We start from the raw sequence: 21939 nt of genomic DNA on the forward strand, positions 1-21939 counted from the left end.
AATGGAAACCTATCATGGACTAATGTCTCAAAACCTAACAAATGGAACCAGCTTTAACGCCTTATCACTTCTGCTAGCGCAGCAACTAGAAGTTTCACTATAGTTGCCTGATTTATCGGATAGGTTGAGCTTAATATTCTAAGCATGCCTTGCTTTTTTATCTATATCCTTCCCCGAGCTTTTCTTGATCCCCTGGGCGATCTTCTCAGTGTGAAGTAATTTCATGAGCTGGCTGTGATTCTCATCGTCGAGAATGGAGCCGAAGTTCCGTTATAACAAATCATCTAATGTATTAATTATTTGAAATCTCTTTTATAGTTGTTGTATTTTAGTATTGCCTTAAGTGCTTACTTAATTGTATTACAGTGAAATATTCCGGTTAGGCTAGTAAGATCACAGAAACTTGCCTAGCATATTAATCATAGCAAAAAACTTTCGCGTGATAATAAAAACTAGTATATCGCTTGTAGTTGACTTCACGTGTTAGCTCCCTGTTAGCTCAGTCGGTAGAGCGTTCGGCTTTTAAGAATTCGCAAGAAGTCGACCGAAATGTCCAGGGTTCGAGCCCCTGATAGGGAGTTGTACTAAATTTTTTATTTTTCGAGCGTAATTTTTCTGATTAGTGATGATGAAATCATCACTCTCATATTAATGATATTACACTTCAATCTTTTTTTTATTTTAAAAAAGTGCATAATATACAAAAGCTACGCATCACCAGCCATCACCCCAGCCATCATCATCATCCACAGGCTCGACGGTTAGGTTTAATTTTGCGGCAGTCTTCTTCTTACCCAAAACTAATGATGTCTTTTTAAATTCATTAACTTTGGCGCTTGGGAATGTGAACTTCTTCTCGCTACTATTGGATGGCTTACTAGTCTCGCTAGGCTTCCAGGTTGAACTTAATCCATTTTCTGTACCACTTTTGCTCTCACTTTCACCATCATCAAATCCCCAGTCGTCGACATCGTCATCCAAATCAAAATCTTCATCAATCAAATTATCTTTTGATGTTAACTTGTTTGCCAGATTCAGAGAGTTTCCACCCATCCTTGATTCAGGATATGGTGTGCTAGTGTGCAAGTTGGAAATCGAATCCAATAAATTATGACCCAAGTTTTCCAAAGATAAGCTATTCAATAGGTTGGTCAAATTGGATACATCATCTAATATATGGGTATCTTCCTCAATTTTATGTAGTTTTGTCGAGGCATCCCTGATTTTCTTCATATAAAGCTCAAAAACCTTCTCTGCTTCATTTCTGATGATTGAGGAGGTATCAAGCAATGCCGGTGAAAGAGCAGATAGAACCTTTGAGCAACAGATTTCTGGAGTAAAATAATCTATACTTGACTCAAATCCTCTGACTGCACACAGACGTGTAACATAATCCGGATCTCTGAGAGCCTTCCCAAATGCAGTAACTAAAACTCCAATACGTGTTGTAGACTGCATTTTAGCCGAAATACGCGTGAGGCAGATGACTGTATTTGCTCTCAATTGAGGGTTTTGGTCGGCCTGAAGTTTAGCCAAGTAACGTAATAAATCATTATTCAATTGTCTATCGGTAATCTTGTCCATTATGTATGAAATGGACAATAATGTCTCTGTACGAACAGTGATATCAGTATCTGCAAAACCTGAGACCAAATTCGGATAAATTCTGTCTTGGACTTCATGTTTAGAGATCTTGTCTATAACCTTTGGTAAAATTTTTAAAATGATAGTTCGTACAGCACGATCAGCCAAAAGGAAACTTTTGAAATATAAAGGTTTGAAAAACATCTCGAAATACTTTGATTCACCTTCACATTCGCTATGAATAAGGTAGATGAGGTAAATAAGAGTCGTTTGAACGTTGTTCTCGTTGGAAGTGATGGTATCAAAAGTGTTGGCAATTTCTGGCATGACCTTGATTTCAAGAAACTCAGTAGGGGTATTACCAGATACTAGGGCTTTGTAGACTTCAAGTTTCTGATCAAGACTGAGTAGGCTTATCTGACTGAATTTTGAATATGCATGAATTTCCTTGGTAGCGAAGTATGACATCTCTCCATTACTCATGAATTGCTCAATTGTTATCCTCAATCCGATACTTGGAGCAACCAGTTTATTGAGAGTCAACCCCTTGATACTCCCCGATCTCATAATTTCTGCAACACTGGGAGGCTTATTAGTCATTATTTGATAGGCAGTAAGCCCAAACAAATAAGAGTCAAATTTGGTTCCCTTGATTCCTTTGCCCAAACCTTTGAAAAAATCAGATCCGGAACTCTCAAACTCGGGTGGAACAATCAATCCTTTTGAAGAAGTAAGTGATGTATACATGGAATACAATGTGAGATAGTCGTTAGAATCATCTTTGTAGTTGATTGTGAACTCGAAACCTCCTAATTTCCATTCTCTTGAATCAGTAACAAAAACATTCTCCAGTCTTGGATTCCCGTGAACGCAGGAACCTTCTATGTTTATAAATTTCAAGGCAAGAGTAAGTTGGAACACGCCAAGCAATTTCAATTCGCCCGAATACTCTGAGATGATATGTGATAATGGTATTGTATGTTCTGTGATCAAATAAATAGTTTTTTCAGACTCGATGATTTCAACAATGGATAAAACACCAGGCAAAAGGGCGAGTGCACGATGCTTCTTAACTGCATTTTGAACCAAGGGAACGTACCTTGAGTTACCGGGATGTTTTAAATCAAATTCAAAGATGGTAACTGGCCTGGAATCTTTGTCTGAAGTGGCGTCATGTATTTTCCATAATGATGTAGAAGAGGGACTATCCAGATGTGAGGGTTGGACAATTGATCCAAAAGTATATGGAATCGAAGTACCGGTCAAGGAACCAAGAGTTTTTGTAAGAAAGTTCATATATCCTTTTGGTACCGATTTGGTGAAACCGTTACTTATCACAACCAAATCAGGATAACCGCATTCTGGCAACAACACGTTTCCGTTCATTGCTTTTGGTGTAAGTTTACGATCCTTCCGACATTATGCGCGTGTTGCAAAATGCGACGCCTTTCTAGTGTTTTTACACATTTCAGTGATACAAGATTTTTTGATCAGCTTTTTTTTTCGTTTTTCTATACAAAGTTAAAGAACATTTTACAACCACAATACTCTTCACATACCTCAACGTCCATCACAGTTACCAATCAGCTTACTCAGAAGCTTCCTGGAAACGGTCCGTGATAGTGGAGAGAAGTTTGTCAAATTCAGTACCCACTTCTTGCTCACCTCTACTTGGTTCAAAGAACTTAGCTGATGAAACCGCATGTTTCACATCTGAGGTAGCGTCGGCAAGTTTTGACCACTGGGCACCACTTGCAACTGCCTTTTGTGCTTCATCGTAGTACGACACGAAGGCACGCATCATATCGTATGTTTTCCAAATTGGACAGAATGCATCATAAGTGGAGTAACCGTTTTGTTGTAGGAAATCTTCCTTAATCAAGTTAGCGACATCAAGAACAATCTTGTCAGAGTCAGATAAGGCAGACTTACCGACCAATTGAACAACCTGTTCTAATTCTTCGGCGTTAGAGAGAATTTCTCTGATTTTGTCTCTAAGAGAGGCAAAGTCTGGATAGTTGGAGTCGTAGAATTTTCCTAAAACATTTGTGTACTTGGAATAGGAGATAGCAGTGTTAATGGATGGGAAATGCTTTCTTTGAGCCAATTTTTTGTCCAAACCCCAGAAAACTTGGGTAATACCTAAGGTGGCAGTAGTAACAGGGTCAGAGAAATCACCACCGGCTGGTGAGACAGCAGCAACAATAGAAACGGAACCGGTTCTGTCAGGGGAACCTAAGGCAATGGATTTACCTGCTCTTTCGTAGAAAGAAGCCAACTTGGCACCCAAGTATGCTGGGAAACCTTGATCGGCAGGCATTTCACCCAATCTACCGGAAATTTCTCTCAATGCTTCGGCCCATCTTGAGGATGAGTCGGCAATCATGGAAACGTTCTTACCTTGATCTCTGAAGTACTCGGCCAAGGTAATACCGGTATAGATAGATGCTTCTCTTGCTGCAACAGGCATGTTGGAGGTATTTGCAACCAAAGTAGTTCTCTTCATGATTGGTTCCTTTGTACCACTGATTTCGGTGTACAATTCTGGGAATTCCATCAAGACCTCGGCCATCTCGTTACCTCTTTCACCACAGTTATGAACCAACGCCATGTTTGAAAGCAAAAACATATGGTCAGAGGATTCATCAAGAGTGATACCATAATAATCTTCCATTTCGGATTCAATCAAGTCGAAGTGAAACAAAACTGGTTCTCTAGTGAAAGAAACAGCATCAGCTGAATTTCTTGCAAGGGCACAGTTAGAAAGAACACCAGCGAGTGCCTTACCATTCAAGAAAACACGGTAACTGAATTGGTGTCTAACACCATTAGAATCAATCTTTTCATCTTCAGTACCAACCGAAACCTTGATACCTAAAGAACGAGCTATCTTAACAATACCTTCACTAACAGTCTTGTGAATGGTCGTGATAGTGGCATTTTTGGTACCATCAGAATTTAGCTTAACACAACCATCAGAATCAATCAAACCAGATAAAAACATTTCTCTGACTTTGATGTCATCACAAGCAATATGAGAAGGAACAGCCTTTTCGTAACCTGAAGAGGTGTTATACCTGACACCAAAAGACTCAACCATGTCCCAGAAAACATTTGAGACGTTGCTCTTGTTTCTAATGTCATTACCTGCGTCGTGAATAGTAACGGTCATGTCACCTCTTGAGCCATAGGAGCCAAATGAAGATTCATTGTTCTCGGATTCATAAGTAACATCGGTTAGGTCAGTATCCATATCTTCGTCAACCAAGAAATCATTGTTGTCGATTTTTGGGGTAATAGGCCCTTTAGTGACAACAACTTGAACATCAAAATCAATTTGCATGTCATCAGCTGAACCGGCTGAATTTGGACAAAAAGCGGATTCACGAGAACTTGAAACGTTTGAGTTAGCAAAGTAACGGTGAAGGTGTTCATGAGAAGAAGCAGAAAGACCTAGCTTTTCAGAATATTCAGAAACACGTGCAAACAATTCAGTGTCACTAGGATCAAATGAGAAAGCAGCACGATCCATATGACCGTCACCAACCCAAAGACCCAACATATAAGCTAAATAAGCCGCAGAGGACTTTTCTTGCCCACGGGATTCCAAGGTCTTGCCAAGACTACCAGATTCGTACAAAACTGGATTAATCATTTGGGTTGTATTGGTCTTAACGTTGTCGCTGACAAGATGGTAGTCCTTAGCTTCAATGACCCAATCAATATATGGAGATGCATTAAGTTCTGCAGCAAATTTAACAGCTTTCTCTTCAGCACGAGCTTTACTGCCATGAACGTGATAACCAAAAACTTTGGTCTTAGTTCTAACCATTTCAATGTCATATTTGCTCTTTTCCAGAGAGAAGAAAACAACAGCGGCATATTCCTTACCACCATAGCGGCGAGTGGTAATGAGAGCATTTTGTCTAGTTTTCAAAACGAGCTTATGATCAGCAGAAACAGTGAAATCCATCAACCCATGAACTTCTGCATCACGTCTGTGACCAGTAATGTGGTGAATCTTATACATAGTTTCGTGACCTCTTGGCAAGCCGATGACAGATCTTGGCTTACCATCCTTGCCCATAACAGTTTCACCAACTTTGATATCCTCAACAACTTTATCTTGCCCGTCAGCCATCATGACCTGGGTACCCTTTGTGAAACAACCGACGTAGATAATGACGTCCGAATTTGAGTATTTGGATAAGGATTGAGAGATGACAGTCTTACCACAACCGAAAGCACCTGGAATACAAGTGGTACCACCCTGGACACAAGGGAACAAGGCGTCCAAGACTCTTTGACCGGTCAACAATGGGTAGTTTGCAGATAACTTGGAGGCGACTGGTCTTGGGACTCTGACAGGCCACGTGTGCATCATGGAGTACTTGGACACGACACCGTCAAATTCGACCTCCAGTAATGGTTCATCGACGGTGTAGGAGCCAGCCTCTGCGACGGAGACAACGGTACCTCTTGCTCTTGGTGGAAGCAAGATCTTGTGGTCCGAGAGCAAGGAGTTCTCGAAGGCCATACCGAAAATGTCACCACCGGTGATGTGATCGCCAACCTGGAACTGGCCAGGGGTGAAGTCGTACTTGACGGTTCTGGACAAGGCCGGGGTGTCGACACCTCTTGGAATGTAAATGGACTGCGACATCTCCTTGATTGCCTTCAACGGTCTCTGGATACCATCGTAGATGGTTTCCATCAAACCAGGACCCAACTCAACCGAAAGCGGCTTTCCTGTTCTCAAAACAGGGTCACCGACGGTGACACCGGCGGTCTCTTCGTAGACTTGGATCGTCGCCTTGTCCTGGTCGATTCTAATGACTTCACCGACCAAGTTGTCATGGCCGACTCTCACCAACTCGTACATAGCACATCCAATCATGTTTTCGGCAATCACGACTGGACCCGAGACCGAGTAAATTTGACCGTACAATGATTCATCCTCATCGTCGATCGAAAGGTTTTTAATCGCCTTACGTGCGTTTTCCATAGCGCCCGCCTGTTCAATATCCAGGACTCCCGTAGTCCCGAAGCATCGTGTTAGTATCAAGCCTTATTGATAGTGCATAGAAGGAGCAATACACCCGACTCAGCCCGACCAGGCCCTGATAAAGCCACCGTCTGCAACTGCTGGCCTCCTCAATCCGGTCCACCACCACTATCGGGATTTGTGTTGCTACTGCTCAATGCTGTCGTCCAGCCCAAAGACTTGCCCCTGTACGTACCATTGTGATTGCTATGTGTTGCGAGTGTTGCTCCTAAACGTCTTTCCCCTCAGTACCCTTCCTTTCCTCCTATCGCTAGCCAGACATGCCTGATGAAAGCGGTCACCACTATTTGTGCTGCCGTAGCCCCTAGCAGCGACTGGAAGCAGCCATCCTGTCTGTTTCGCCCCACGCTTATTGAGATTTGCGCTTTTTCGGGCCGATCGACCGAAAAATGGCCGTTCTCGAATAGATTGTAAGATGGTATAGTAAGTATAGAAGTAAAGAAGATACACAGCGGGGGAAGTGGTTGCGGTGGCAGCAGAGCATCTAGGCCTTGTCAAGCTGGAGCCTCTCGTCCCGGTGGCCCAATTTTTGCAGCTTCAAAAAGACGTCGCTGCCGTAGCCTTCAACGGAGCACATCTCCAAGACACCGTTCCAGTAGTCGGTGTACACTTTACACATCGGGAGGGAAACCCCGAGGGTGTACTCGAAGGGCCTGGAGGCAAGGGACTTCAACATGGAGTTCTTGTTCTGCGAGCTGCTCATCTCCATCTGGCCAATGTTGTCCAACATGCCGGCCAACTTCTCTGGGCGCTTCATCTCGTGCTCGCTGCGCTTCTGGAAGTACTGGTGCTCGATGATGGGCAAGCGGGTCGGAAGGTCTAGGCCGGGCAAGGCGTGGAAGCTGTCGAGGTAGCGCTTGGCCAGCTCGGGGCTCTTGCCGAACGACCAGACGGACTCGAGCTTTTCCAGCGGGATCCCGCCGCCCTGGTCGGAGATCTTGAACGTCATCTCGTACTTGGTGTCGGTGATCTCCACACACACGGGCGGCGGACTCATCTGGGCGAAGCCCCGGTCCCTGCCGTTCAACTTGATGAACTGCTCGATGGTCGAGCGGAGCGAGTTGCGGAGGATCTCTGTGAAGATGTAGCTGAGGTGGTTTGTCATGAACTGGAACTTCAAGTCGTCCCCGTTGATGACGAGCTCGGGCATCTGCATGTTCGGATAAAGCCCCTGCAAGAAGTTTATGATCATGTTGTACGAGAGCTTGAGATGCTCATGGGTCGAGCATAGCTGGAATGCCTCTCCGATGTAGTCCGGAGGCTTGATGTCGTTATCGCCGCCGTCGTCGTCCTTCTGCAGCCGCAGAGACTCCATGAACGTCTTTGACATCGACGTGTGCTGGTCCATGATCACCCGTCTACTGATTCTCGACCGCACCATCGACGACATGAACTTGTCCAAGTCGGACTGCGACATGATCTTCAAGATCGACACCTCCAAGGCGCCCATCATAAGATGGGGCAACACAATCAAGTGGTCATCGAGCATGTTTTTCACAAAGTCGCAGAAGTCCTCGTTGTCCTCTAGCGTCTCAATCTTCTCCACCCGTCGGAACGCATTGAAGCAGTGGTAGTAGCTCTGGTAAACCTGGTTAAGGTGGTAGTTACTGATGACTTGGTACGGCAAGCTCTGGAGCTCCTTGATTTTCAAGCTCAATCTAATTGGAAGCTCCGTTCTCACAAAGTTGGCGCTTGCCAAGATCTTTTCCGACGTCATCTTGCGGCCAAAGTTCGCCAAGTGCCGCAACGTCACCGGGTGTGCATTCTTCTGCGACCACCCAAGCAAGATCGAGTTCTGGTAAAAGTGTTGTTCGTTCAGAATCAACGATCCCGGATGGAACGGCTGGAGTCTGTTAATGTTGTGCGCCAACTCTTCTAGTGCCGCCTTCTGACTCCGCATGGTTATCTCCAACAGCTTGTTGTTTCCTGCTTCAGACTGTCAGACTGCCAGACTCTCAGCCCACCAAGGGCTCCCCCGACCTATATCTAGCGTGCAGACATGCCAGCCCGTGTGCTTGGCGAGAGCCGACGAAGACTCACAGCGTTTCCCCGCGTCTGCAGAAGTTTCGCTTATCTCTGCACGACACAATTCTTCGGCACTGTTATCAGTGCAGAAGGGCAAGTTCTGGACGTATGGGGAGGGTTCTGCTACACTTGCTCCTCTGTTCCTCATTTGTTCCGCTAGACTAGACTACACCAGACGGAGACTGGCCCGAAGAGTCCATTTTTCAGGGCTGACCTCGACCCAATGCCATTGTACTGCTTGTTTTGCGCTACAGGTCAACCGAAGTGCCAGATTTTTCCTCATTTGCCACGGTTCGTGATTGGAAGCTCTTCCCAACCACCCGAAAGACCGCAAAGGAATGCAGGCTTCGTAAGTGACTTTCCAACTCCGGAAGCAGTGGACATGCAACAACATTTCCTCGGAATTCTTTAATTCTGACTTCCGCATCTACCTTCCCGATTCAGCATCCGAAGCTCAATCTCTCTCTCCGGATTAAGGAAAGTTGCATTTCTATATCTTCTCATCTTCTGCCCCTACTCTTCCGTCGTTTCTTCTTAGTTCTCATCATTCCTGACGTTATTGTCTTGTATTCTTCCAGTTGCCACTTCTCAGGAATGAAACTCTCTACACCCGTCTTGCTTTCCACTCTTCTGTCGCTATCCAACGCATTGGTCACTCCGCAGAAATTCCTCGGAATTTCACAGGACCTCCCAGAAACGTTCATGGATGGCATCTTTGGGGAACTTGTCAACAGCGCTGAGGTGGTGTTTGCCAAGAAGGCCATGCTAGCCTCCGGCGAAGTTGCTGCTCCTGTTAGCAAAGGTCTCTCGGCGTCCTCCCTCCAAACATACTACAAGTCCAAGGCCATCGAGTTCCCTGATAAGAACGATGTCTCAGATATAGTGGACAATTTAGTTTCCTACTCGGGCATTGTCTCCTTTGCTCACTTACCCGTGGAACAGTGCTTTGGCAACTACGACGAGAAGATCGACATCGCTATTGTCGGCGCTCCATTCGACTCTGGCGTGTCATATACTCCGGGAGCCAGATTCGGTCCCAATGGGGTCCGACAAGGCTCGAGAAGGTTACAAGGAGGAATTTCTCCCATCAGAGGGAACACTAAGAGTTCCAAGTTGTACAGACTACCTATATACGACACCGGCTTGCGTCTGGTCGATTGTGGAGACGTTCCAATGACCCCATTCGACGCACGGGTTGCTCTCAACCAGCTCTACCGTGGCCACCATGCCATCCACAAGCATAACACCACAGACAAATCTGCAAACTTCAAGAAAACTAGAATTATCACGTTGGGAGGCGATCACACTGTCTCCTTGATGAACATCAAGAGTGCCTACGAGACGTTTGTGGACGCAGACGACAACGACGGTTTGGCAATCATCCATTTTGACTCTCACATTGATACCTGGGACCCTGAAGTTTTAGGAGGTGGGGTCACAAAGTATGCAAGCTTGAACCATGGCACTTTCTTGCACTATGCAGCCGAAGCAGGGTACGTCTCCAAGGGCCACTCTGTGCATGTTGGTATTCGTGCACCATACATCGTTGCCGAAGATGAGACTCACGACCACGAATGCGGGTTCGAGACGATTACTTCAAAGGATGTTGATAAATTAACTCCTAGGGGAGTGGGCCAGAAAATTAAAGAGATTGTGGGAAACCGCCCTGTCTACTTGACCTTCGATTTGGACACCTTCGACGCCAACATGGTCAACTCGGGCACGCTTGAGGTTGGTGGTTTGAACACCAGAGAGGTGTTGACCATTCTCGACGAAATGGAAGGTATCAACTTAGTCGGCTGCGACATCGTAGAAGTGAGCACTCCGCCAAACTCTGTCGGCAACGACATCACCGGCCTTTTGGCGGCACAGGTGATTGACGAGTTCATCGGCTTGATGGTGGTCACCGAGATCTAACAGAAGTAACAGAGGGTAAACATGTGTACACTATATATCCGCTTTTTAGCAGTGTATGACATAATGAGGAAGTTTGTCGCTGTACTGGAACGCAACATGAAACTGAAAATCAAAGCCAAGTTGGGAACGCTAAGCTCATAGTGAAGTTTGCAAAAGGTTGTAGGGTACTGTCTAAGCACGCAACACGCCAGCCGACAATGAATACACACAAGACATTGTCGATATCTTCGCTGTTGTCAACTGACGATGAACCAGGGAGGGGGGCCAACGCAAACCCTTTTCCACAGATGGTCTCTGGCGCAAATGCAAGATTCCAATCACCTCCGACGACGATACCACAATCTCTGAACGTACCACAAGCACCAATTTTGGCTGTTCCTTTAGAACCAAGTCCAATCAAGTCCATGCGAATCATTGCAATAACAGATCATTCAAGGAAAGAATTGAGCCCCATGTCCGTTTCGAATTTGATGAATTCAACCAACGACGAGCCAGTTGCGTACAAAGAGCGGAGCCCACCGACAGTGGTTAACACTGCCAAGGAACCAACGGCAGTGCTAGATGCAGCAGGAAACAACAAACCGAAGAAGGCTGGCAGGAAAGAGCCTTCTGTGGTGAGCGACACGGCCAACAGTAACAAAAAAGACAAAGGTAAGAAGACCGACGAAGCGAAGGAAAATGAGCCCAATGAGCCTCTCATAATAACTATAGACATCCCTCTGTCTACGCATAACGATGTGCACATGGAACACAATTTTGCGAAACTGGTTGAGGAGAAATACGGACAATACGAGACGCAGGCACCATTCACCAAGGGATTGTGGAATTTTGACGGAGATGGTGATGCCGAGGGCGACGACGAGGGCGATGCCGAAGGTGACGTGGAAGAGGATGAAGAGGAGGAAGAAGACGCCGACTTGGATGGAGAGACAGGCCCACCGAGTGCCGCACCCAACGAATACGAGGAGGAAGACGATATAGTGAAAGCTTTGCAGATCAAGTTCACGCCCGGCATGAGTGACATGGAGAAGGAGTCGCTTGTTCTCAAAGAGATTCATCGCCGGAAAATGGTCAACAACAAGCGGATAGGTAAATACGACGTTGACGATCCGTTTATCGATGATAAGGAGCTTGAGTTTGAAGAAGAGACTGGAGCAAATGCTGATGGCTGGTTCATCTGGCACGGCAAACTAGACGTGTCCAAGAAAAAGAAGAATTCTGCTCCCGAGCCTAGGGTCGAAAAGTCGGCGAGGTCGAGTAAGGCTAGCAGTGCAGCCGGAAATTCGGGATCTAGCAGATCAAGGCACAACGCCAGCTCAAACAATGACAACGCCAGCAATGCCGTTTCCACACCCTCTGGGAGTGCAACCGCCGAGAAACGAAGGAAGGCCTTTGACAGCTCAGTGGTGAGCTCTCCTGCAGCAAAGCGGCCCAAAAAGACTGCTTCTCCACCAGTGCCCGACTCCTCCGCTGCCTCCAGCGCATCGAAAGCTTCTGCTGCCACACCCTCTACAACCACAATCACAACCACAGAAACAGTTGCCAGTACGGCCACGCCCACGGCCACCACTACGGCCACTATTACACCCGTGCCACAAACGACCAACGACCCTGCCGACGGCAGTAAGGGTAGTAATAAGATCATCATTGGGTCGTTTGGTTTTGGATCTTAGCCTGATCACGTGATTTTACCTCCCTTTTTTCACGCTTTTTCAAGCATGAAAATTTTCTGGCCTTTCTTCCTTGGAGAGATTCTCCATACTTTCTTATCAGCTGAAACATTTTCAGTCTTGAGAAATACATTACATTTGGAAAGTTTCTTTGTTGTAGCCCTTTGAGGACAAAATGAAATCTCACGCTTGCAATACCTTGACACTGGTAGCACTGACGGCGATTCTATCTACGCTTGCCGTCGAATCGGTGCACAAGCATCTGTTGAAGGATGCGTCGTTCACTGTTATGGACTACATACGAACTCTTTTGCCAAACGGAAAGGGGAAGGATGTTCCTGAGACAATCACAGTGAGCAGAAAGGTCAATAGGAAAGAAGGTTTTACTAGAACTTCTGAAAACACAGTGAAGCACGTTCCGGAGCCATACTCTGAGGAACTTATCTTAGAACAGTTGACGAGAAACTACTCGTTTCTCTCCTCACCCGGAATGGCCAAAATACGTGCTCTGCGTGTCATCGTTGTTGGTGCCGGAGGTGTTGGATCCAACGCAATTGTTTCTCTGGTCCGTTCAGGCGTGTCGCACATACGGATAGTTGATTTTGATCAAGTTTCACTTTCCTCTCTTAATAGACACGCGTGTGCCACTTTGAAGGACGTTGGCCGTAGCAAGGTCGAATGTCTAGTTGATTTTATCGGCCAAATAGCGCCATGGTCAGACGCAGAGGGGATCAACGAACTTTTCAGTGTGGAAAAGGCAGAACGTCTATTGCGTACGATGGAGGATGGATCCAAGCCAGATTACGTTGTGGATTGTATTGATAACATCGACACTAAGATTGATCTCTTAGCCTTCTGCTACAAGAACGACATCCCCGTCATTTCCTCCATGGGTGCTGCCTGCAAGTCGGATGCTACAAGAATCAATGTAGGAGACGTGAGTGTTTCTGACGAAGACCCACTCGCACGTGCGGTTCGTCGAAGATTAAAGAAGCTCGGAATATCCAATGGAATCACTACAGTTTTCAGTGCCGAGAAGCCTGACCCAAGAAAGGCTTCTCTTTTACCACTTGCAGATGAAGAGTTTGAACGTGGTAAAGTCGATGAGTTGAGTGCTTTGCAGAATTTCCGTGTGAGAATTCTTCCTGTTCTCGGCACCATGCCCGGGATGTTTGGCCTAGCAATTGCTACTCGAATCGTCACTGAAGCCGGAGGATACCCGGTTGAGCCAATTGAGGGTAAGAACAGATACAAGGTTTACGATTCGTTGCTGCAGAGCTTGGCTGGCCAACAGACTAGAATTGACATCAAGGACCAGCGGACTCCATGGGTGGCTCTGTCCGATGTTCAATACATCATAGAGGAGGTGTGGAGAGGAAAGAGTCCTGTGAGCGGGTTATCTACGAGATTGACATTGAGCCGTTGGTACCCTGACCAAGAATTGGGGATGCAGAATGCTGTTGTTCTCACCAAGGAAGAGCAAAGAGAGCATGAAAAAAGGGTTTTGCTCGGGAATGAGAAGATCGAGGATGTTTATTCTCCTGAAGTTGTCAGGCGTGTTCTGGACAGGTTCGCAGAAGAGAAGTACTACTCGCAGTTCAGATGAGGCGACATCATCTGCTGTTGTTTTAGAGTATGAATTTGTATACACATGTGAATATACTATCTACAAACGAGAAGGAGGTAAATATAAGTCGTAAAATCATAAGTTTGAGCTTTTACCTGTTGGGTCGAACTTTTTGGCGCCCTTCTTAACGGCTGCTGTTATCTGCGAGGAGGAGATCTTGCCGATCTTGAAGCCCATCTTCTGTAAGCGTCCCACGACCCATGGGGTTATAGCCGCGGTTATAGGCAAACGGATAAAGATGAGGGACTTGTGGATGGCGTAGGCCAAAGCAAACTCAGTCATCCAGGTGGACGACTTCTCCTCTGGCTCAGTGGTCTCCGGGTCAGCCTGCGGGTCCTTGCTCTTCTTGTATCCGATCCAAGTCATGAATCTGTCCTGGAAGTCCCTGATTTGGTCTTCACCGGCCGAGTGGACGACGATGAAGCAGATTGGCAAGTCGATCAAGGAGAGCCCCAAGTAGACGCCTAGGGCCGAGTAGCCGTACTGCTGGATCAACTTCTTGATGCCCGTTGGTGGAGCCGGAGGCTTTGCGTGCCTTACGGCGTTGGACTGGAAACGTAGTCCGAGGTTGCGCAGGAAGAGGGACGAGGCGGTCTGTCTGGAGGTGGATCTTGTCACTCTGCTAGCAAACATTGTGGCGGCGAAGGTGTGTTCAGTGGGGGTGGATGTCTTCCTCGAGGTGGACAATGCCGGTTCTGCAGGCGTTGTCGTTGCCGTTGGCACTCTTTTGCGTCCATTCGCTTTGGGAATCGCTCTCTGAAGGTGTTGGGAAGGTATCGCGGGGGAGAAAACGAGGAAGAAAGGGAATGGATCCGGTCATGGGGGGTGCTGTTTTCCCGTGGGACACTGTGGAAATAAGGGTTTCCGGAGATAATGCAGAACAGCACCTCCGGCGATTATATCTGAATTAAATAGAAGGAAAAGAGTGGAAGCTCGAGGGAATCGCAAAAGAAGAAAGAGACAAAAACTTTATAAAGAATTTAAAACTTATACCAGGTTTTAAATGACCAGCACCATTATGTTACACGTTGTATGTATGATTTGTTGAATGAACCCGAGACCTGGGGAAGAAGGCGAAGAGACGAGCCTATAACTTGGCCTTGATGTCTCTGCCGACGGTGGACTTGATCAAGCCGTTTGGGTTAGGAGCGGGGTAGAACAAGACGTTGTCGTTGTCGAGGCCCTTCCAGGACAAGTCGAACAAAATGTAATGCTTGTTTGGCAAGGAGTAGGAGACGTTGTAGACGTAGGGACACTCGTCCAAGATGTCGGCGGACATGTTGTACATGGTGGCCTGGACGGAGGGGGAGTTTTCGAGGGCAAACCGGTCGAGGGTGATCTTGAGCACCTTGGCCATTGTCTGGTCAAAGAGGCCCTGGTCGGCAAGCTTGTAGACGTTCTTGATGGAGCCGATCTTCTTGCTGTCGAAGTTCCAGGTGCAGTCGATGTCGGTGGACAAGATTCTGTCGGTGGTTGGGGCCAAGGTGGTGTAGTCGCACTTGTTGTAGCCCACGAAGCCGGAGCCGGTGGACTTCAAGACGGTGAGGTCCTTGAGGGTGGACGAGAGCTGGAAGTCGCCGCCGCGGTTGTACGAGAGGCTGGTGGTCTTCACGTCCTCGCCGTCCTTCTTGAACGAGTGGTCGTGCAGCTTGCCGTTCACCTCGTACTTCGTCCACTTGTGCTGGATGACGTGCACGTCGACGCCCGACACGTGGGCGTACTTGCCGACAAAGTGCTCCGCGAGGTGGGCGGCGAACCGCTCGATGGGCCACACGTCTGTCTTTCTGGCCTCCACCAACACCGTGTTCTTCACTGTGTCTGTAGGCACGATCGGCGAGTTGTCGGCCTTGGTGTACGACACGTCGAAGTTGCCTCTGAGAAGCACTCTCACCGTCGCCTCAAGCACCTCCTGCTTCTGCGGGTTGTACTTGTCCTTCTTGACCTTGAGAAACTTGACGTTGTCCTTGCCGTAGCTGGAGTCCTGTAGATATGCCATTGTGTCTTGTTCGGGGGTGGGTTGCTTCTGGTGTTTCTGCTGTTGCTGCTGCTGCTGTTGCTGCTGCTGTTGCTGTTGCTCTATTACTCTACTCCCTCTGCCCTGCACCCTCTCTCCCCGCCCCCCTCCTATGCAATCCCCAGGGCCACGCCAGGCCTTTTATACCCTGCCCTCGTCTGCCCGCAGCAAGGCATTCTCCGGGCGCCCAACCGGTGCGACGTCTGATAAGCTCGCCAACCACGTCGCAGGTGCCGGTCCACGGGGTGTCTGGCGCATCTGGCCTGATACGCGGACCCGGCTGCATGGCCCTGCTGTTCCCGGCCACGTTACCTGTCAAGAGAGAAGCTTATCGGCCCCCCAGATCAGGCCACAGGCCGCAGGGCACCCGACGGCGGCCTCAACAAGGGAAACGTCGTTGCCCGGCCCCGTGTGGTAATTTCGGACATCTCCGCACACCGCTTGGCGGGACGCCGCACAGGCCGGAGACGGCCGGGTGGCCGAATGGGCCGTCTGCAGGACGGCACGGATGAGGGGGTTGCACCCGACGGGGGCTGCGGTGTTAGGCCGCCAGACAGAGACAGAGGGCGGCGCAGACGACGTCAGAGACGCCGATAAGGGAGGAGCAGGCGGGTCGCTCGGGCAACAGCCGGGGACACAGGCGGGACACAGGCGGGACGCAGGCGGGAGGGACGCAGGCAGACCGGTCGAGCCACCAGGGTCGTTGGTGCGTCCGGCGCTGGCGCTCGGAAGGCGGAACGGAACATGGACAGACATAACAGGTTTATAAAGTAGTGTAGCGGAAGACGTGGCGGGAAGAAAAGTATCGTAGAAAGGGGAAAGGGAAAAAAAGAGAAAAAGGGGAAAAAGGGGAAAAAGGGGAAAAAAAATAATAATAATATAATCACATAATCACATCACATCATGTAGTAGGACCAGGAGGCAGAAGAGCCGCAAAAAGGACAGCAGGAAGTAGAAAGAAAAAAAAGAGGAAGAGGAAGAGGAAGAGGCAGAGGAAGAGGAAGAAAAACAAGTGGCACGGAAACGAGGATCGTGAGTTCTCCGTCACACGTACTCGTCCTTGCTCTCGAGGAAGATCCGCAAGTGGAACAAGACGTCGCTCAAGTGCTTGAAGTTGACAAACTTGAAGTTCTTGTCGTAGATGAAGCCAAACAAAAAGCCGCCCATCTTCAAGAACTTGAACGGCAACTTGAAGTTCACCAGCTCGCTCATGATCAAGTCGCGGTCGTGGAACACAACCAACTCGTCGGAAACAATGTCGTTCAACGTGCGCTCCTCCTCCCGGAACTTGTTGTGGCTCTCCCGCAGCACGCGGTCAATCTCCACGCCGGCAAAGTCGCCGCTGCCGTTGTTGCTCTTGATGTTAGGGTACAGGTTGTTGAGCGCCTTCAACGCCTGGCCGGTCTCAAAGTCCTCGTAGTTGTAGTTGTGCTTCAAAAACTGCTCCAAGTTCAAAAATATCTTGAAGAACTTGAGGTAGTATTTGAACAACACCTTGTCGAACCTCTGCAACGCCTCCTCAACACCGTCGTTGTCGTCTCCGGCGCCTTCGCCTCGCTCGCTCAGGAAAATCGCCGAGCTCATCTCGAAATGTTGTAGGAAGGTGTAGTTCGTGAGGTTGTTGAACTTCATGCGGATCTTGAAGAAGTTCTCGTAGTTTGTCAAGAACTTGACGATGATCAATATCACGTCGAAGAGAATCTGCGAGTCGATGCTCAACTTGTGCAACACATTCAAGTTGATCTTGTTCAAGCTGTTGTAGTTGTAGCTGTTCGCCAACTCCTCTTTGTCCTCCGGCGATATGTCGCTCGAAGAAGAAGAGGCGAGCTGCGGTGGAGGAGGAGTCGCATATATATCATCCAACTTCTTCATGGTCTCATTCTGAAGCAGAAAGCTGGGCGAAATCGTTCCAATCAAAGAGTTGTCCTCGTTGAAGAAAACCAACTTCAAAATGTTGATCGAGTTTTCAATCAAGTGTATCAACTCGGTCTGGAAATGCTGATCTTTCAACTCGTCATCGCCGTAATTGAAACACGCAATGTACTGCTCGTTTATATCCGAGAATGACTTTAGCCAAACGCTCTCCTTGATCTTGTTCAAACTAACTATTGAACTCAGCTTAAGATTCAAGTAATGGTTCAATATCTTGCAATCATTGTACACCTCACTCGATTTGTTGTAAAGAACGCACGCCTTCACTAATAGATTCCAAACTTCTCCAATCTTACGTATCTTCTCAATGGTAATATCAGCACCTTCACCGACATCCGCCAAAATACATTTTCCAAGATTGGCAACATTATCATTCACTTGTTTATCATTTGGATCATCCTCGTTGCTCAGCTGCTTGAAGTATACCAATTGGTGCAGCCCATTTTGTAGACATATCAACCCAAACTCACTCACATGGTAGTCAAGTAAAAAATTCCGGTTGTCAACCAACCCAGTGTTGGGGTCTACCTGGTCTAAGTCAAGTTTAACAAGTTCTCTTATAACCTCTTTAAAATTTTTAGCATGGAAATCAAAATTCTCAATTAACTTGGAATATTCTTCTGCACTTGAACATTCCCATAATAAACTGGCACTTGGTAAATCCGTGTTCAAATCAGATATGTTCAACGAAGGAACAATATTGTACAATGTCGAAAGCAACGTAGATACATGGAAAATCATGTGAATAGTGCGGATAGTCGACTCATGGTTAATAAATGATTTATAATCACTGTTGATCTTGTCCGGAACTCGCAATTGGTTTATTCCCGATGATTTGATCAAGGCATTTAATGCATGGACCTGTCTGATGATAACAGACAACGAAATTTCCTCATCAGCAAAGAGACCATAAATAACACTTAGTGTAAGACTTTGGATCAGCCAAAGAGGTGATGATTCAGTCACAGATGCGGACAAACCAATACCACCAACGCCGCCACAAGTTCTCAGCTTTTTCCGACTCTCCAAATAGACGTGGATGCATCTTCTTGATATTTCATACAAGATTGCAGCATCTTCTCTCTTGTTTGAAACAACAGCACCAATGGTCGTTATCAACAAGGGCAAACAAATAATCGACACTTTGAAATTCTCAACAAAATTCTCGTCACGAACAAGTTTCAGACTCGTTCCCTGGTAAGATTCAGATTCCGTGACACTGATACTGTTCTCTTGGGCAGCATCAATGGCTTCCTTCATTAGCCAGTATTCATTCAGAACACCTCTGTGGATGAATGGATGATGTGTGAGAAATTTCCCAATGAATTGATCGACATATAAGTTTAATACATCATTTTGTAATAACTCCGGAGTTGGAGTTCCAAAAAATGGGTAGTCGGATAAACCTTTGTTGACCAATCTTGCAATATTGTTTGTGAATAAGAACGCTTGAGAACATGAAGATAAGGTAGCTTCACTAAATTCCTCTTCGAAAGTCAAATGGCGATGATGAGAATGGTGGGTACGGGGAATTTTGTTATGCTGGCGGATAGCATTCCCATGGGCTCTCAAGTTTTGTTCAGAGTCAAGATTATCATTATTACTGTCAATATCCATTGCATCAGCATCAGCATTAGCAATCACTTTATTGACTTCGTCATCTCCTTCTATATGACCAACAGAGCAGGATGGTTCCAGTAAGACAGGTGATATTGTAGCATCACTGCTCAAACTTCCGTCATTGTATGTGCCTAATAAGCCGTTACTATTTGATCTATTCATTGGACCAGCTTCATCGCCACCATAGAATGAGTATCCTTGAGGAACTCCATAAGCTTTTCCAATGTGCATTTCGTTCAGCTTTTCTAAATCCGTGATTGGTTGGTTGAACAAGGTCTCTTGCCATGAAAGTACCTTTTTAGTAACACCTTCCAGAACACCACTATCATTATCATCCAAAAAATTGTCGAAAAAATCGGAATTCAGGTTCAGTTTCTCAGTATCATTTGCATTTTTTGGGTAATTCCCATCAGTAGCTTTGAAATCATCCTTATGTGTCAGCTGCTCGATCTGTTCCAAATTAAGCTGATCCAACACATTTATGTTTGAACTCGAATTCAGCGAGTTGCCCAACTTAGATATTTTATCAAATAAGTTTTGTAACATGCCTCCATCAGTTCCATCGGTATAAGTTTGATTAGAATTACCCATAGTAGTATTCATGCCATTGGGAATTCCTGCATCATTGCCGTTATTGGTGGCTATGTATTTGCTGTTGTTACTAGCATTAGGATTGTTTTTGCCAGAGATGGTATTAGAGTTGAGAATTTCATCTTGCATGATAGGAGAGTTAGACTTGAAAGGTGGAGGATTGTTTACCTTTTTTGGAGTGTTAAAATCTCCCAGACGAGTTTTGAATAGCGATTCTGTGATACCAAGTGTATCGTCATCGTAAAAGGAATAACCGTTCAATATGCTATGCCGAATGGCAGATGTTTGCTTCAATTGCTGATGATGAGTACCACTTTGAATTGGCTGTTGTGGTTGATCAGAAAATTTCACCAGTCTATCATTTTGTTGCTGTTCTCGTTTTTGAATTCTACTGTTGATGAAATTATTCAATTGCTCGATTTCGGTCAAAGAGCTTGGAATAGACTGGTCTTTTTCAATTCCATTTATATCATTATTGTCAGAGAAGGAATTAAGCCATTTTTCTTGTTCATCTTCCAAACTGTTGAATTGAGGAGTGGAAAATTCCACAGTCTCACTTGCGTACGGTTCAGGGTTTGTTAAAGCGTAGTTTACACCGCTCATGGCAGAAAAAGAGGCACGACGGTAATAGTTGTAGGCATTTGATTGCAGCTCGTTGAAGCGATCAAAATTGCTATCACTATCATTCAGATGCTCAAAAGTCGCCAACGAGGAGCTGATGTCCGAAAAATCACCGATAGAATTCAGTTGATTGTCATTGAGTGGATATAGCGGCAATTGGATGTTGGTACCATTACCATTATCGATAACGCCACCGTTGACATTCGTCGATGGCGGAATGTTGGCATTGGAGGCTCTGCGAGATGGGTCGTTGCCATTGTTTGCATTGGAATCGATAATGCTATCTATGTTATCACTCTGGTCATTTTGGTCCAGGATGAGGGAGTTATTATTGCTAGAGACGCGTCTTTTTCTTGGGAATGGAAATTGTTTGGAGATGTGACCTGTTGGTGAGAGCAGAGAGGATGAGGAGAGAGAAGGTGTAGCGGAAGTTGAGTTTCTGTGCGATGGAGGCGTTATCTTCTTCGCTACTTTTGCCACCAAAGGCTTTGTATTACTTGTAGGATGGTTCGTGGTATATGAGTTTGCAGGTTTGGGTGAGATTTTGGTATGTACAATTGGGTTATTGTTGACGGCGTTTGAAGAAGCGTTGGAAGCGTTGGAGGTGATGCCCGTTAGTACAGAGGCTGCGGATATTAGGGTGGAGGCGGTTGCAGTGGACAAGGAGTTTGCCTTTGTTCTTTTGTTGTTTGGGTCGTGGTGGTTGTCGATGTCGGCGTCTTGCTCTCGCTGCAGCTGTTCCAACTCCTCCTTTTTCATGTGTTTCATGGAGCGCTTTCTCAGTCTTGGAATGACATCGGCGGCTCCGGCGTGCAATTTCGTCGAGTGCCTCAGTAGGAGGTCCCTCCTGCTGAACTTCCGAGAGCAGATGTTGCAGGTGAAAGGCTTTTCCTTTGTGTGGGAGCGTTCGTGTCTTTTCAAGTGCTCCTGGCGGGCAAAGGCACGGGTGCAGGTAGCGCAGACAAACAGCCTGGGCTTTCCGGACGGAGTTGAGCCCTTCAGCGTGAACTCCTGGCTCACGGGGCCTCTCGAGGACATCTTGCTTGTGGACAAGTATCTGGAGACGCCGTCTTCTGCGGTTATGGTGGTTACGGGCTCTTCTCCGCTGCTGGTCTGCTCTTCCTCGTTGTACGGCGGGCCGCTACCGGTTTCATCGGTGTGTCGACGCAGCTCGTTCTGCACAGCGGGGGCCAGGATGTTCTCCGTCAGGTTGTGGGTGGAGGGAAGAAAATGCGGATGGACGGGGACAGCCTGGAAGAGGGAGGGCTGGTTA

General features: G+C 46.8%; 10 protein-coding genes and 1 non-coding gene across 11 annotated transcripts; 4 read left to right on the top strand and 7 right to left on the bottom strand.

Moving 5' to 3' along the window:
• Window positions 1-488: 488 nt before the first annotated feature.
• Window positions 489-579, top strand: PICMEDRAFT_t41. The gene has a single exon. It is a non-coding gene; the product is annotated as a tRNA-Lys (tRNA).
• Window positions 580-689: 110 nt separating this feature from the next.
• Window positions 690-2913, bottom strand: PICMEDRAFT_15423 (hypothetical protein). Its single transcript, XM_019160821.1, has one exon. It carries the CDS (start codon window positions 2878-2880, stop codon window positions 715-717), a length of 2166 nt encoding a protein of 721 aa, XP_019018588.1. The 5' UTR covers window positions 2881-2913; the 3' UTR covers window positions 690-714.
• Window positions 2914-3172: 259 nt separating this feature from the next.
• Window positions 3173-6866, bottom strand: PICMEDRAFT_50228 (hypothetical protein; the record flags this gene model as incomplete). The annotated part of the gene is made up of 3 exons (XM_019163145.1): window positions 6825-6866; window positions 4978-6598; window positions 3173-4887 (listed from the first exon to the last, which is right to left on the bottom strand). Exons 1-3 carry the CDS (start codon window positions 6825-6827, stop codon window positions 3173-3175), a joined length of 3339 nt encoding a protein of 1112 aa, XP_019018589.1. The 5' UTR covers window positions 6828-6866.
• A 35-nt stretch (window positions 6867-6901) lies between these two features.
• Window positions 6902-8591, bottom strand: PICMEDRAFT_15425 (hypothetical protein). The gene has a single exon (XM_019160822.1). The coding sequence runs from the start codon at window positions 8547-8549 to the stop codon at window positions 7134-7136; it is 1416 nt and encodes a 471-aa protein (XP_019018590.1). The 5' UTR covers window positions 8550-8591; the 3' UTR covers window positions 6902-7133.
• Window positions 8592-9268: 677 nt separating this feature from the next.
• Window positions 9269-10611, top strand: PICMEDRAFT_67117 (hypothetical protein; the record flags this gene model as incomplete). Its single annotated transcript, XM_019163497.1, has 2 exons — window positions 9269-9466; window positions 9512-10611. 2 exons carry the CDS (start codon window positions 9269-9271, stop codon window positions 10589-10591), a joined length of 1278 nt encoding a protein of 425 aa, XP_019018591.1. The 3' UTR covers window positions 10592-10611.
• Window positions 10612-10788: 177 nt separating this feature from the next.
• Window positions 10789-12264, top strand: PICMEDRAFT_57944 (hypothetical protein; the record flags this gene model as incomplete). Its single annotated transcript, XM_019163265.1, has 1 exon — window positions 10789-12264. The coding sequence occupies one exon, from the start codon at window positions 10789-10791 to the stop codon at window positions 12262-12264; it is 1476 nt and encodes a 491-aa protein (XP_019018592.1).
• Window positions 12265-12550: 286 nt separating this feature from the next.
• Window positions 12551-13867, top strand: PICMEDRAFT_57945 (hypothetical protein; the record flags this gene model as incomplete). The annotated part of the gene is made up of 2 exons (XM_019163266.1): window positions 12551-12613; window positions 12686-13867. 2 exons carry the CDS (start codon window positions 12551-12553, stop codon window positions 13865-13867), a joined length of 1245 nt encoding a protein of 414 aa, XP_019018593.1.
• A 126-nt stretch (window positions 13868-13993) lies between these two features.
• PICMEDRAFT_21322 (hypothetical protein) lies at window positions 13994-14398 on the bottom strand (the record flags this gene model as incomplete). Its single annotated transcript, XM_019162195.1, has 1 exon — window positions 13994-14398. A coding segment is annotated over one exon (405 nt), but the record flags the coding sequence as incomplete, so codon positions are not given.
• A 577-nt stretch (window positions 14399-14975) lies between these two features.
• PICMEDRAFT_71553 (hypothetical protein) lies at window positions 14976-15884 on the bottom strand (the record flags this gene model as incomplete). Its single annotated transcript, XM_019163950.1, has 1 exon — window positions 14976-15884. One exon carries the CDS (start codon window positions 15882-15884, stop codon window positions 14976-14978), a length of 909 nt encoding a protein of 302 aa, XP_019018595.1.
• A 167-nt stretch (window positions 15885-16051) lies between these two features.
• PICMEDRAFT_114110 (hypothetical protein) lies at window positions 16052-16851 on the bottom strand. Its single transcript, XM_019159789.1, has one exon. The coding sequence runs from the start codon at window positions 16656-16658 to the stop codon at window positions 16218-16220; it is 441 nt and encodes a 146-aa protein (XP_019018596.1). The 5' UTR covers window positions 16659-16851; the 3' UTR covers window positions 16052-16217.
• Window positions 16852-16949: 98 nt separating this feature from the next.
• On the bottom strand, window positions 16950-21686 carry PICMEDRAFT_19657 (hypothetical protein; the record flags this gene model as incomplete). The annotated part of the gene is made up of 6 exons (XM_019162133.1): window positions 16950-17244; window positions 17296-17729; window positions 17844-19376; window positions 19479-19870; window positions 20300-20738; window positions 21222-21686. Coding segments are annotated over 6 exons (3558 nt in total), but the record flags the coding sequence as incomplete, so codon positions are not given.
• Window positions 21687-21939: the final 253 nt, after the last annotated feature.

The sequence above is a fragment of the Pichia membranifaciens genome (assembly GCF_001661235.1).
Source record: "Pichia membranifaciens NRRL Y-2026 unplaced genomic scaffold PICMEscaffold_2, whole genome shotgun sequence".
In the NCBI taxonomy this organism is placed as follows: Eukaryota; Fungi; Ascomycota; class Pichiomycetes; order Pichiales; family Pichiaceae; genus Pichia; species Pichia membranifaciens.

Coding starts and splice junctions, on each gene's coding strand:
- PICMEDRAFT_15425 (XM_019160822.1), bottom strand. CDS start 8,549: ATGCGGAGTCAGAAGGCGGCACTAGAAGAGTTGGCGCACAACATTAAC.
- PICMEDRAFT_15423 (XM_019160821.1), bottom strand. CDS start 2,880: ATGAACTTTCTTACAAAAACTCTTGGTTCCTTGACCGGTACTTCGATT.
- PICMEDRAFT_114110 (XM_019159789.1), bottom strand. CDS start 16,658: ATGTCTGTCCATGTTCCGTTCCGCCTTCCGAGCGCCAGCGCCGGACGC.